A 14,803-nucleotide genomic window follows, 5' to 3' on the forward strand; every position below is an offset into this window, starting at 1 on the left:
CATCGCCATGTATTTAGTTTCAGTAAAGTTACCCTTTCAGTATATAATTTGGAGGATTTTGTTTTATTTTTGTTGAGACAAGGTCTTGCTCTCCTGGAACTGGCTATGTAAATCAGGATAGTCCTGAACTCAGGGAGCTCGAAGCCTGCCTCTGTCTCTGGAGTGCTGAGTTTAAAGTCATGCTCTACCACCCCCAGCAATTTAGAGGATTTTGCTATAATCATGTCACCCAGTCAAGATTGAGTCCACGAGATGCCTCAGTGGGTAAAGGCAATTGCCACCATGGCTAACAACTTTAGTTCATTCCCTAGGACCAAATATGATAGAAGAGAATAAATCCTGAAGTTGATGCCCACATACACATGTGCACACATGTGCACGCATGTGCACGCACATGGAAGCATGCAGAACTCCTGTACCCTTCATCTACAATCTTTCCCCCAGCCCTCAACAACAACGTGTCTTTCCTGTCTGGTTAAGTTTGCCCCTGAAAAATTTTGCTTTCAGACTCATACATTACGTACCCTTCTGAACAGGTATGTTTCACCAAGCATTGAGTGTTCAGAGAATAACCTATGTTGGGAAACTTGGAGTTGTAGGGTATAAGGAAGAGCCCTTGTTGCCAGAGGCTAGTGGAAACCAGTCCTCTGCAGGGGCCGGATCACCAGAGAGCACATCTGCATGTTTGGCCTGTGTTATACATTGCAGCCGGACCTGTGCTTGCCAAGGCAGAGACCCTAACACCTGCGGTGCCTCCTTCTCCTTTGGCTGTTCCTGGAGCATGTACTTCAATGGCTGCAAGTATGCCCGGAGCAAGACACCACGGAAGTTCCGCCTCACAGGAGACAATCCGAAGGAGGTGAGGAAAGCAGTGCTGGGCACACGGCAGGCCCCCTACCCCCCATGCCTCGCCATCCGCATCCTTAACATCTATGCAGATGCCATAGCACAGATGGACAGAAAATGTATTACGTTAGCAGTGTGAAAACCGAGGACTGCTGGCTCTAGGTGCTCAGACTCGTAACCAGAATGAGCACTGTGTCCTTTTCACCTCTGCTCCCTCCTCCTGCTTGTACTTCTGGGGTGTAGGGGTCAGGAGTCTAGTCCCTCTGCTGGGGTATAAGCATCCTCACCATCCTGATGCCAGGCTTGGTCTTCCAGAGCTTGAGTCTCCTAGGAAGTAGGCTTCCCACTATGCCAAGGTCAGGGACATCCACTGGGCACCTCTTCTGTGTTCCATTGCCCATGTAACTATCGTCCTGGCTGCTCTTCGTGAACTAAATGCATCGTTTTCAGGGACTAGGGCAGTGCTTAAGAGCACAGCTCTTCCAAATGACCTGAGTTTTTGTCCTAGGACCCACATTGTGGCTCACAGCCATCTGCAACTCCAGCTTAGGGGACTGACACCTTCTTCCAGCTCCTGCAGGCACCTGCACACACATGCCATAAATACACGCACATATAAGAATCTTAATTTTTTTTCCAAATTTAGGACCTTTTCTCCAAAAGTTTTAGACAATTTTGTAAACTAAAACCACTCTAATTTGATAGCCTGCTGCACTTCCCCAGCCCAAGCCTCGCCCTGGAGCTGTGTTATGGCCGACTGTGCTTGTGGCAGCATCCAGACAGAGGCAGAACAGTGGCCAGGCCACACGGCATCCATCGTGTTGGTTGTACTGACTGGTGGCTGAGCCGTGCTCCTGGCTTCTCTCTACACTATGTGCTTCATAAATGTTCCATGTTTGCATTCATGGCCTCAAGTCCCTACAAGCACTGTAAGGCCAGAGGAGCAACAGAAACGGCTACATGATGTAAGCAATCATCATGTGGAACTTCTTGATGCTGCAGACATTTTTGCTGGCTAGTACAAGAACCACATGGCTCCACCAAGGGACCTAGTACATCACTACCTTGATTTTCAGAAGGCTGAGTTTGTCTGACTCCTGGCTGGCAGTGGGCTCTGGGCCAGGCCAGATGTGAATCTCCAGCACAGGTCCATTAGTTTCGGCTTTCTCTACCATGGGAGAGAATATCCACACCTATTGGAAAATCCCCACCCACCATACCATACTGTGAACCACAGTATTCCGCTCTGAAAGCAAGGCCCTGCTCCTTTGTCCTGGGCTGGACAGGGCTGCGTGTGACTGACAGAGTAGCTTAGATGTCAGGATGACTGCACCTTTTAACAGTGGCTTTTCCTGGTGAGCCTCAGTATGCTCATCTTTAAAATGAACACAACAGAGGACCACTGTGAAACCCTGGACATACTTGGCTTCCTCCCTTCACAGTGATACCCAGCAGTGGTTCTGGTGGGCTCATTTCTGGCAGGAAGTTTGCCAGTGAGGGCAGCTCTGAATGTACCTAATTGTTCTTTTCTGCAGGAGGAAGTGCTCCGGAATAGCTTTCAGGACCTGGCCACGGAAGTTGCTCCCCTATACAAGCAGCTTGCACCCCAGGCCTATCAGAACCAGGTACTGAAGCCAGGGCTTTTGTCTGCCACATGCAGTTTTTACTTAACACTCCCTGATGTTGGAAAGTTGGGGGTGTGGCTTCCTTTGCATTTTTAAGGAGAGCTCAGCCTAGAGGTCTCCTGGAGCCATTGTGTGCTTTGCTAAGACTTAGAGAGTCTACCCCTAACTCTCCATCTTCCCCCACCTCGTAGTCTCTAGTGCCTCTGGCCTAGCTTCCTTTACAGAAGCTTGAGTTCCTGTCTAGGCAAGCAAGCTTGAGCTAACCTAAGAGAGAGCCATTCTTTCAGAACCAGGGCCTTTCAACTGGAAAAGCTTCTTCTCATGGCCCAGGTTCAGAAGACAGCTGTGATCCTTAACCTACTTCTAAGATCTGGATTCCAGGTGCAGCATGGGGGCTAGTCACTTAGGCTTTCTAAATATTCACACAGGTGACCAATGAGGATGTGGCGATCGACTGCCGCCTGGGGCTGAAGGAAGGGAGGCCCTTTTCAGGGGTCACAGCCTGCATGGACTTCTGTGCCCACGCCCACAAGGACCAACATAACCTCTACAATGGGTGCACTGTGGTAAGGAAGCCTGGGACCAGTAGGAGGAGCCAGCTAATGGGTTTTGCTCCTTATGAGGAGGGAAGTAGGGTATTGGCTAGATGGCCTGCTCTTTCCCCTCCTCTAAGAAAACCATCACAGCAGTAGGAGGACCAGTGACAGGAGGCATATGAGGAACCAGAGCCAATGTGTGAATTTACTGAACAGTAGAACAACTAAGATGAGGTTTGGGGATGAAAAATGGAAGAGTCTTTCTAGAAATGCCTGTTAGGCTGCATGGGTTGTGTAAGGGAGGTTTGAAGAATGAATGGATCCTCAGAAGCATGCGCGTGCTCGAGAAGATGGGGCGTTGGGGCTGACTGAAGTGGAGACACCCTCAAGGGAACCGGTGCTGCTGTAGCCGTTGTGCTTGCTTTTCAGCTGGGTCCAGTACATGCAGGACTGCAGGGACTGGGGAGAGCGTAGGAGAAGGCTGGGGGTCCAGACTCCGATGCTGGAAAGGGCAGGCCCTCACGGATAGAGAGAGTAAGAGGTGGGGACACTGGCGAGCAGGAAGGAGCAAGAGCACCAGGAGGTCACCTGAACGCCACACTCCTGCACGCTCTGCTGTTAAAGACTGTCAGCAGCAGAACTTTCTAAACCTTTTCATGTCTTAAAGTCTCTGCATGTGTGTACACAAGTGGGTCTGCGCGTGCGGACATGCATGCACATGCATGCGACTGTGCCTGGAGACCCAAGGTCAATCTCTGGGGTTCCTATGACGCTATCTACCCTTAAAGGTTTTACTGTTATTTTTGAGTCTCTCATGGGCACCTGGAGCTGGGCAGTTAGGTTAGGCTGGGTGGCCAGTAAAACGAGATGCACCTGTGCCTGACTTACGTGGGTCCTGGACTCTAACTCGGGCCCCCAGTTTGCACAGAATAGCTTTATGCACTGAGCCGTCTGCTTATAGGAACTTAGAGTTGGCGATTGGAGAGATGGTTTAGCAGTTAGGAGCACTTGCTATCCTTCAGGAGACCGTCAGTTTATTTCTCAGCACTTCAGCTAACGCCACCATTGGCTTTAGGGAATCTGGTGCCCTCTTCTAGCCTTTGTGATACATACAGCATACATGCACATGGACACAAACACATGCATATAATTAAAAAAAAAACTAAACTCTTTTCTGAAATCTTTAGCAATAACCACAGTCAGTGTTTGGCCATCCTTTCTGCAGCTGTGTGTATGACCATGGCCATACACAGCTGTATAAACCTCCACCCTCATGGGGGTCCACCTGTTGCCCTGTGGTGTGCTTTTCTTAACCAGTGGTAACTTGGGCTTTCTGTGTCAGTGGGTGTGGCTTCACATTTAAATTTGTTGGAGCTTCATGTTTAGCTCTGATATCAGCTATTTAGCCAGTTCCCCCACAGATGGACAGTTGATGAGCCACACACTTCCCACCTGTATGTCATGAGGAATTCCTGCAGCTCAGTGCAGAACTGATTTCTTCTGGAGCACTACCCCTGCTACCCCTGCTCCCCACATAGAGACAGTGACAGTCACAGTGCTTGTTCAGTTTCCTGCAGCACAGGATCCTGTCAGTCTGCCTGATTTGTGAGGTGGGCCTCTTATAAGCTAAAGAGGCTGAACGTCTTCTCCTGTTTCTCTTGCCCCCCCCCTTAACATTTATTTATGGGTATGAGTGCTCTCTCTCTGCATACAGAGCCTGCAGGCCAGAAGAGGGCATCAGCTCTCAGTGTAGATGGTTGTGAGCCACCATGTGGTGGCTGTGAAGTAAACTCAGTACCTTTGAAAGAGTAACCTGTGCTCTTAACTGCAGAGCCATCCCTCCAGCCCCTCTCTTGCCTCTTAATTTCACCCTTGAGGGTGTCCCATTTATGTCCTCTGTTTCCTTTCTAATCATCATTGCCATCTTTGACATTGTAAAGTCCTTAGGTGACGAGGGACAGAGGCAGTCTCTTCCTGTAATAGGCGATCCACTGTGTCTTACCTCCGCTGCCGGTGATCTCTGCTCTGTTTATCACATGGGGTGTCAGGAAAGGGAAAGCACAAGGCCAAGGGCCAGCTGACCTTGGAATAAGCAGGAGAAAAAGTAAATTGTGGAGACTGGAGAGATGATGGCTCACCCACTAAGAGCACTGACTGTTCTTCTCGGGGGTCCTGCGTTCAATTCCCAGCAACCACTGGTGACTCATAACCATCTGTAATGGGATCTGATGCCCTCTTCTGATGTGTTTGAAGATAGCAACAGTATACTCAAATACATACAATAAGTATTTTTTTAAAGTAAATTATATTAGAAGATTCAAAGTACAAGAGACATTTACTATGTTTTAAAAAAATGTTGTTAAAAAAAACTATGCATAATATCCTATTTAGTTACCCAAAAGTATCATATACCCATGCATGCATATGTAACTAATGTTTACAACTAATTTTTCCTGGGGTCATTTTAAATAATAAGAAAGGTTACCTTAGAAGCAGCAGAGCTTGAGGGGTCAGGATTCAGGGGGAAGGTATCAGCCTGCCGATAAGGTGCAGTGGTGACAATGGTGGGCTTCAGGTAGAGCTGCCTCCCTAGCCCCAGCTCAGCCACATCGGGGCACAGGAGATAGCACCACTGAGCATTCTGCAAGCTGCCTCCCAGGCTCTGTGTTGTTAGTGTCTAGAACCTTAGTGCCCAGGGCAGTATGATGGGACACGGGAGATGGCTGGCACTAGGGCTGTGTGGAGGTGACAGTTTGGGGGCTCAGACCCCTCTCTCCAAGCATCGACCCCAGACCCATATCTTTTTCTCCCTGTGTGGGGCAGGTTTGCACCCTGACCAAGGAAGACAATCGCTGCGTGGGCCAGATCCCCGAGGATGAGCAGCTACATGTGCTGCCCCTGTACAAGATGGCCAGCACGGACGAGTTCGGCAGTGAGGAGAACCAGAACGCGAAGGTCAGCAGTGGGGCCATCCAGGTGCTCACAGCATTCCCTAGAGAGGTCCGGCGGCTGCCTGAGCCTGCCAAGTCCTGCCGCCAACGGCAGCTGGAAGCCAGGAAGGCGGCAGCCGAGAAGAAGAAGCTGCAGAAGGAGAAGCTGAGCACGCCAGAGAAGATCAAGCAGGAGGCCCTAGAGTTGGCTGGTGTCACCACTGACCCAGGTAAGCAGGGGCACCACCTGAAGGGGGCTCACCCCCACCTCATGTCACACTGGCCACTTAGGAGGAAGGTCCTGACGTGGTTCACTCTGTCCTTCAGAAAGATGTCCTGTAAAGTGCCTGAGTATAAAGCACCTGGACAGAGCACGTGGCTGCTCCAGCACACCCTGACTGTGTCTGGGGCTCTGGGGCAGAGGCCATTGTTGTAGGCCCACAGTGGGAAGCAGGCTGTGAGCATCTGAGCTCCCATTCCTCCATCACAGCAGTCTCTGCTGCAACCTCCCACCACACACACACACACACACACACACACACACACCTAGGGAGAATGAGCTTCGGCTGAAACTGAGCCGTTTTCTGGGGCCAGAGAGTAGAGTGATGGCGAAGAGTACACAGGCTCTGCACAAGCTCTGCCTCTCCACCTTGGGAGTCTTAAGGGGAGCCCAGGAGTAAACCCAGGCCAGGTTTGAACTTGCCTCAACACTTCATCCAATCCTGCCTCTCCAGAGAAAGAACACTTCTCAGGCAGGGAAGGAGGTTCCATCTCCTGTCCTCTGCACCTAGACCTTACTAGGCTGTGGTATCTACCTCATCTTCCACTTAGCCTTCTGCCTTCCCCAGGCCTGTCTCTGAAGGGTGGATTGTCCCAGCAAAGCCTGAAGCCCTCCCTCAAGGTGGAGCCTCAGAACCACTTTAGCTCCTTCAAGTACAGCGGTAACGCGGTGGTGGAGAGCTACTCGGTGCTGGGCAGCTGCAGGCCCTCCGACCCCTACAGCATGAGCAGTGTGTACTCCTATCACTCGCGCTATGCACAGCCTGGCCTAGCCTCCGTCAACGGCTTCCACTCCAAGTACACACTTCCCTCCTTCGGCTACTATGGCTTTCCATCTAGCAGCCCTGTCTTCCCCTCCCAGTTCCTGGGTCCCAGTGCCTGGGGACACGGGGGCAGTGGAGGCAGTTTTGAGAAGAAGCCAGACCTCCATGCTCTACACAACAGCCTGAACCCGGCCTACGGTGGTGCTGAGTTTGCCGAGCTGCCAGGCCAGGCTGTTTCCACAGACAACCACCACCCCATCTCTCACCACCAGCAGCCTGCTTACCCAGGCCCCAAGGAATATCTGCTACCCAAGGTCTCCCAGCTCCACCCAGCATCCAGGGACCACTCTCCCTTTGCTCAGAGCTCCAGTTGCTACAACAGATCCATCAAGCAAGAGCCAGTAGACCCTCTGACCCAGGCTGAGTCCGTACCCAGAGACTCTGGTAAGATGAGTAGAACACCCTTGCCCGAAGCATCTCAGAATGGGGGACCCAGTCATCTATGGGGACAGTACTCAGGAGGCCCAAGCATGTCCCCAAAGAGGACTAACAGTGTAGGTGGCAACTGGGGAGTGTTTCCTTCGGGGGAAAGCCCCACGGTTGTTCCCGACAAGCTCAATTCTTTTGGGGCCAGCTGTCTCACCCCTTCACACTTCCCAGATAGCCAGTGGGGCCTGTTCACTGGTGAAGGTCAGCAGTCAGCCCCCCATCCTGGAGGACGGCTTCGAGGCAAGCCATGGAGCCCCTGCAAGTTTGGGAACGGCACCTCGGCCTTGACTGGTCCCAGCCTGACTGAGAAGCCATGGGGGATGGGAACAGGGGATTTCAACTCCTCCCTGAAGAGTGGTCCTGGGTTCCAAGACAAGTTGTGGAATCCTGTGAAAGTGGAGGAGGGCAGGATTCCCACGCCAGGGGCCAACCAGCTAGACAAAGCCTGGCAGGCCTTTGGCATGCCCTTGAGCTCCAACGAGAAGCTATTTGGGGCCCTGAAGTCAGAGGAGAAGCTATGGGATCCCTTCAGCCTGGAGGAGGGGACAGCCGAGGAGCCCCCCAGCAAGGGGGTGGTGAAGGAAGAGAAGAATGGACCTGCAGTGGAAGAGGACGAGGAGGAGCTGTGGTCGGACAGTGAACACAACTTCCTGGATGAAAACATCGGCGGTGTGGCTGTGGCCCCCGCCCATTGCTCTATCCTCATCGAGTGTGCCCGGCGAGAGCTACATGCCACCACACCACTCAAAAAACCCAACCGTTGCCACCCCACCCGCATCTCGCTGGTCTTCTACCAGCACAAGAACCTCAACCAGCCCAACCACGGGCTGGCGCTTTGGGAGGCCAAGATGAAGCAGCTGGCGGAACGGGCGAGGCAGCGTCAAGAGGAGGCCGCACGCCTGGGACTGGGCCAGCAGGAGGCCAAGCTCTATGGGAAGAAGAGAAAATGGGGGGGTGCTATGGTGGCTGAGCCCCAGCACAAAGAAAAGAAGGGGGCTATCCCTACCCGGCAGGCGCTGGCCATGCCCACAGACTCGGCAGTCACCGTGTCCTCTTACGCCTACACAAAGGTCACTGGCCCCTACAGCCGCTGGATCTAGGTGCCAGGAGCCAGCGTACCTCAGCGTCGGGCCCGGCCCGAGCTGCTCTGTGGTGCTTTTGCCCTCATGCCCGGGGGCGGGTTGGGGGTGCAGAAGTCTCTCTATATCTACATATATGGATATGCTTATCATATATATGTATTTATGGTCCAAACCTCAGAACTGACCCGCCCTCCCTCCTCTACTTCCTCGACTTCCCCAGCACTTTGAAGAAACTACGGCTGTCGGGTGATTTTTTTTTTTTTTGATCTTAATATTTATATCTCCACGTTGTTTTAATTTTTTCCCCTTGTTTTGAGGGGCTTTTATTTTCCTTTTGTTTTTAAAATTTTATCCTTGTATATCACAATAATGGAAAGAAAGTTTATAGTGTCCTTTCACAAAGGAGCGTAGTTTTAAATTCCATTTAAAATATGTATTTATTGGATTTTTTAAAAAGTGACAATAGTAATGGGTTACAGGTGGGCAGGAAAGGCCAGCAGAACTTCGTGCCTGGCGAACCCAGCCTCCTGGGAGCTGCAGGTTCTCCCAGCCATCTGCCCCCACCAGCCAAGGTTAGCATGTAGCCCTGGTCTATCCCTCCTTCCCATGGGCTAGGGAGCCTTTGGGAGCACCCCATTCTCCTCTGTGGAATGGGGAAGCTGCAGACATCTGGGGGCCAGGCCTGGAGATGCTGGTGTTAGATCTCCCCAGAAACCAGGTTGGAAGTAGACAGCTTCAAGCTTGCTAGTCTCCACACTGAATCCTCTCTGTCCGTTATTTATCAAGTCATACGATGTCCTGGTTCGCTAGGCAGCACCTCACGCTGGAGCAGGAGTCGAGAGGCTCTCTCGTCCCGTTGATAAAGCTGGTGAGTACTGGGCGGAAGGAAGCTTAGTGGCAGTTTTCTAAAAAATCGCCCCAAAGTTTGTCAATACTGAAAAAGGGCTACTGTATCTTTAGAAACAAGAAGTTGAACCCAAGCTGTGAAGAGCCAGTGTGCTGTGTGGTGCTCTGCAGGTGCTCTGCGGTGCTGTGTGGTGCTGGAGCCTGGTGCTGTAGTACTGTGCTGGGACTTTTCTGACTCTCAGGGCAGGTGGCATCCTGCCAGAGCTCAGCAAGCCAGTGTGATGGCAGGTCACGCGTCATACTTATTCCTGGATCTTCACATGGGACAATGGTGCAGTCCTCCCAGCCCTCACAGGGCATGGTCTACACTTCACTTAAAGTGCAAGGGTCAGGCGTTTTTCAACAGGTTGCTATACTTTTCCTCCTTCGAGGGGGCCAGTTCTCCATTGGATCTTTTCTCTCCTCCCTCTCCCTTCTCCACCTCCCCTGTAACATGCCCATTCTAAAATCCTGGTGCATTCATTCAGCTCTTTGAAAATGAGAACGTTGGTGCTTTAATTTCTGTGACATCGAAAGGTTGGGCCTGACAGGTGGAGGCGGTGTTGTCTGCAGCAGGTCAGTCCTCACGGAGTGTTTGTTTTCAGATGCCGTTAGCCATGTTGTCAGGCTGCTCGTGTGTGTGGACGTGTGTAGTGAGTGGGGGGCTTCATCAGGGCACACACAGTGGCAGCCGAGCCCTGAGACGGCAGTTATCACGTGGTTCCAGCCAGGTTTGGTCTTCATAAACTGAGCGTAGTGATCCCACGACAATGCTGAAGGCAGGTCCGGGTCCCCAAGCTTCGCGGTGCCTTGTGCCAGAGCTGAGAGCCGAGCGGCCAGGTGTTGACGAGAGCCCTTCGGAAGCGCTGGCGGAGAGTGGCTAAAAGGTGTCCTGAGCATTTTTGTGGTCTGGTTTTAACTGTAAATAGTGAAAGATTTTTTTTAAGCACTTTTGCCTAGATTTAAACAGCAACTTGAAAAGAATAAAAAGTACATTTTAACATGAAATTGTGGGAGAAACTGTAAATAGTAGCTGAATATTTAATGTGCTTTGTCAATCCACCTTTACCGTATTCTGTAAAGTTGCAATTATTTTACAGGACAAAAAAAAATGAAATTATTATTGCTTTTGAAATAAATACCCAAGAGCTTATCAGGACTTAGAATTATTCAGAATTCAGATTTATAGGAAAGCCTCTGACCCTCTGTTTGACAAGCTCACGAGTCAGAGTCTTTAGGCGCATGCTAATTTTCTAGTTTTGAAGGAGTGTGGGTCCTTTAAATGCTATTTTGCTTAATCGAATCAGTACTTTTACGCTGGTCTCATCTGACTCCGTGCTTAGGTAGATGCGGGGGTGCCTTGAAAAACTTCATTTTAAATAATCTTAAATATGATATTTTACAAAGCATTTGGAGAATGTGACCGTGTATACGGCCCATGGAAGCCCCAGGTTACCTGTTGGCTTGCAAGGTCCTGAGCGTGGCCCAGGTGACTGTTGCTGGCAGTGTGTGGATCTCTCTGACGCGTGTTCAGTATGCTCAACCCTCCTCACCCTTTGGTAGCAAAGCCATTAGCTGAATGGAGAAACCAGTACAAGCTAAAAAAGCATGTGGTGTCCATCCCCCAGCCTGTACGGCCTTTGTTCATATGCTCTGGGCCAGGAAACAGGCTGCCGTGAGGTGAGACAAGAGGCCTTCCACATTGGCCTTTCAGGTCCTAGCGAGCGCTGTTTCAGGGCTCAGTGCTGTGGCTGTGCGTGAGCCCGTGCTGATTTTCACACACTACATGTATAACCTACCTCAAATCTGTCATTGAAATGAGCATGCTTTAGACGTGTATTTAAGACGTAACTATGCACAGTTCTTTATCCCCGTCCCTTGCTGCTGAAGGCTTCTTAGAGAGAAAAATCAAAATTTTTATTTTTACTGGCACTATCATTTTTTAAGTCCTGAAGATGATTGACAAAACATTTTTATCATGAGAAGGAAAAAAAAAAAAATAAAGCCATTGCAACTCAAGAACCTGACGGCATGAGCGAGATTTAAGAGTGACCATGACAGCCAGGGAGATGATGGCTTCGGAGTCTGCTCCCAGTGTGCCCGCCCGTCCGTCTCCACAGTCCACACACAGTGCAAGCGTTTGCTGCCCCGCCCCAGCTTTGTTTTGTTCTACATTGTTTTTGTTCCCCGAGCCTGTTGTGTGCAAGAGGACTTTCGAAGTTCTGACCCGAGAGATTTTCTTTTAGCATATAAGTCATTTTGCAGCAGGGTCTCACACAATAACTGGTGCTAGCTGGAGAAACCACCTGTTGGTAGCTCCACTGAGGGGGTCACGTGGATGGGGAGGGTTCAGTTTGAAGACTGGTTCTTAGTGGGGGCTGAGCACCCCACCCTAGCCCTCCAGGGTGCTGCTTTGCCTTTTTGCTGTGGTGGCCCTGGTCCATGGGAAGGGATTCTGCCTTCTCTGGTCCTCCCATCTGCTGCTTAAGGAAACAGTAGTTTGCAGAGCTAGGGGTTGTTAGTGCTGAGTGGCAAGGACAGACGTAGCAGAGTTCTGTGACTCCATAGCTAATGGCAGTGGATGTGTGAGTGTGGTTGACAGTAGCTGAAAACCCAATGTCACAGATTGAGGAGACTTGACTGCCTCAGATGACAAAGCAAGGCCAAGCTGGTGAGAAACTGATATATCCCTGATGTGCCTCAACCAATCTCTTTCCTTTTGTTACTGAAGTGTGTTTTCTGGACTTGGAAGCATTTTTATGAATTGAAATAGTCTAATAAATGGTGCTATGGTGTTTCAATGTGACTGTCCCTGATCTTGTTCCCCTGAGGTGCTATCAACGTTTGAAACCACAACCAACCAACCAAAAACCGAGGTGGGCTCCGTCTCTCAGCTTTTCTTTTCTCTTTTGGTGCTGTCTTTGTAGACCTCTGTTTACCATGCTGTGTCTGCTCTGAGCAGTGTTCTGGGTCTGGTGTTTTGTTGTTCCCCTTGGTGGCCAAAACTAGGCTCACAGAGAAGGTAGCTTGCTCCGTGCAAGGACAGCAGTGGCCGGCTGCCTGGGCAGGTGCTGTGGATTTGTCTGTCTTCTTAGCCAGATTAGAAAGGGGGTGGTGGCTTTGAGAAGGAGAGGCAGGGCTCCTACCTCTTCTTGTTCATCAGGTATTCTCTTGCGTCCCAGGGTGCTAACCCCAGAGGGGACAGGCTGTGGTCCAGGGGCAGCACCTTTACCTGGCCCCAGCAGGGATGGGATGGGCAGGACTTTGGGGTCTTGCTGCTCATTGATAGCTCCTGGTGCTCAGACTAAAGGCAGGTGCTTTTCTTTGTCCCTCATTGCCACCAAGGCCGCTTTTAGTTGGTGCTAAACTTCTCCTTGTGTCCACATAAGCTGATGCAAAATGGAAGAACTCGACAGGAAGCTCAGTTTTTACGTCATCCACTGTCACATTTTTTTTAAAAAATACCTCAAAAACAGGACATTGCAACAACTTAGATTCCATGAGGGTATGATACTCACAGCTGTCCATGGGATGACTTCCTTGACCTTGACACATCTGGGGTCATTCTCTCTGTTCATTCTTAAGAAGTAAAATGACAGAGTGCCTAAGGGAAGGAGCGTGCTTGGATTTTTTTCATTCTCTTAAGTTTTGCTTTTGAATAAAATGTGAAATCTCCTCTGCCCATCTCATCGGGCTTTCTGTCACGGTTGCTGTCAGTCATCGGGCTTTCTGTCACGGTTGCTGTCATTTGAAAACCTATACAACACCTGGTTTATCTGCTGTCTTGCCAGGCCAACTTCACCACATACCCTGGACCAAAATAACACATTGGAGGTGCAGACCCCAACCCAGGCTCACAGCCCACTCACCCATCAGTGCATAGTTGCTTCTGGGAGCGCCGCCTTCCTGAGAGAGCAGAGCAGTTGGCGTCTCACCTGAGGGGAGACCTCAGCACAGAAGCCGGGTTCTGGGCTTCGTGCCTGAGGCTCAGTGAGCTGTTCAGTCTGTTCCTCGTTTGCTTCTGTTCTGAAATCAGGGATGCTTTCTGTAGGGTGTCTGTCAGTCATGCTCTCCTCACTCCGACTGCTTGTCATTCAGGGGGACCCCTCACTCTTCACAGGGGGACAGATACTAATTGGCTCATCTGGACATCCCAAATTTTCTTGATTCCAATATAGATTTTTTTTTCTCTTTTGGGGGTGGGGGGGAGAGACAGGAGTGATGTCATTTCTTTTTCTTGTGTTTAAAGAAGCAAGGACCGGCTGTCTCACAGCATACTAATGCTTTAGACTTGACCTAGAACCCTTGTAGCTTTCAGATGTGTTTTATTTCTTATCTCTTTGAATTCCTGTTTGGTTACCTGGCTTCCAATGGAGGTGAACTTAACAACCATACTTGAATAATCCGTCTTGACTTTGTAAACTGTGGCTACTTGAAATGAAGTTTATCTGGGGTTGATGGATGAATGGTAGGTTTTTGCAATGTCTCAAGGCAATAGGATGTGTATTATTAAACTGTAGATATCTTAGTACAGTAAATTTATGCTGATAATTTTATTTTGTATAATTTCTACCTTTTTGTTAATATTTTCCTTCCAGTTTATTGGTTTGTCTCCTGAGCTATCGCCTCCCTTCTCCCCCAGTGTTTCAGTAAATTTAATTTAGGGTGCCTAGAAATTGCAAGTATGTATCCTTTTTTGATTTGTATTTTATTATAATTTACACAAACATCTGGGTTTGTGAACTGTATTACTCCTGGCATCTTTAAAATATTGTGGGTGTTTTAATAAATTTTATATTTATTTTTTGCACTCAAATTCTGTGTAAGCTTTTTTTTTCCCCCCTCTCACCTTGAACCAGAACCAGTCTTGCCCTTCTGGAATATATTATAGACACCCAAAGAAGCCTGCTCAGACCAGTGAGGGACCTGGCATCTGAGTAGACGAGGTCACAGACGGTGCTCTGGAGCAGCCCTTATCAGTTCTGGATCTGCTTTGTTCCCCTCCCTGTCGGTCTGGAATTCGGTTGTCCATACTTCTACCTTACAGCTACTAAGACCCCTGCATTGTGCTGGATCCTGATGGCTCTGACACAGTTGAGAAGTGAGGTGCAAAGCTGGACCCCAGGCTGCTGTACCTGGGGCAAAATAGGGGTGTCTTTAGTCCAGGTTGCGGTTCTGGTGGTGGCTGGGTTTGGGGGAAATTCTGAGCTAAGGAAGATAAAAGGACAGGAAGCTGCCCTCTTCTCCCATTTTCTCTGCCTGAAATGTCCCACCAAGCAGATCTAGCACCAGAAATGAGCTACCCATCAGACTAGAGGCCTTGTTGTGTTTTGAAGTTTTGCAGAGGAACCTTATAGAAATACATTG

At 49.9% G+C, this 14,803-nt stretch overlaps 1 protein-coding gene across 2 annotated transcripts in view; it reads left to right on the forward strand.

Moving 5' to 3' along the window:
- The window catches only part of Tet3 (tet methylcytosine dioxygenase 3), a 93,206-nt gene extending 81,766 nt beyond the window's left edge, over positions 1-11,440 (forward strand). For both annotated transcript variants that reach the window (XM_028762277.1, XM_028762278.1), the window contains 5 exons: positions 709-859; positions 2,382-2,471; positions 2,900-3,037; positions 5,831-6,167; positions 6,786-11,440. In XM_028762277.1, the coding sequence (XP_028618110.1) occupies positions 709-859; positions 2,382-2,471; positions 2,900-3,037; positions 5,831-6,167; positions 6,786-8,569 (2,500 nt within the window). In that variant the 3' untranslated portion in view covers positions 8,570-11,440. The remainder of the gene's footprint in view (positions 1-708; positions 860-2,381; positions 2,472-2,899; positions 3,038-5,830; positions 6,168-6,785) is intronic.
- Positions 11,441-14,803: the final 3,363 nt, after the last annotated feature.

Source organism: Grammomys surdaster, unplaced genomic scaffold (genome assembly GCF_004785775.1).
Source record: "Grammomys surdaster isolate TR1022 unplaced genomic scaffold, NIH_TR_1.0 133, whole genome shotgun sequence".
NCBI lineage: Eukaryota > Metazoa > Chordata > Mammalia > Rodentia > Muridae > Grammomys > Grammomys surdaster.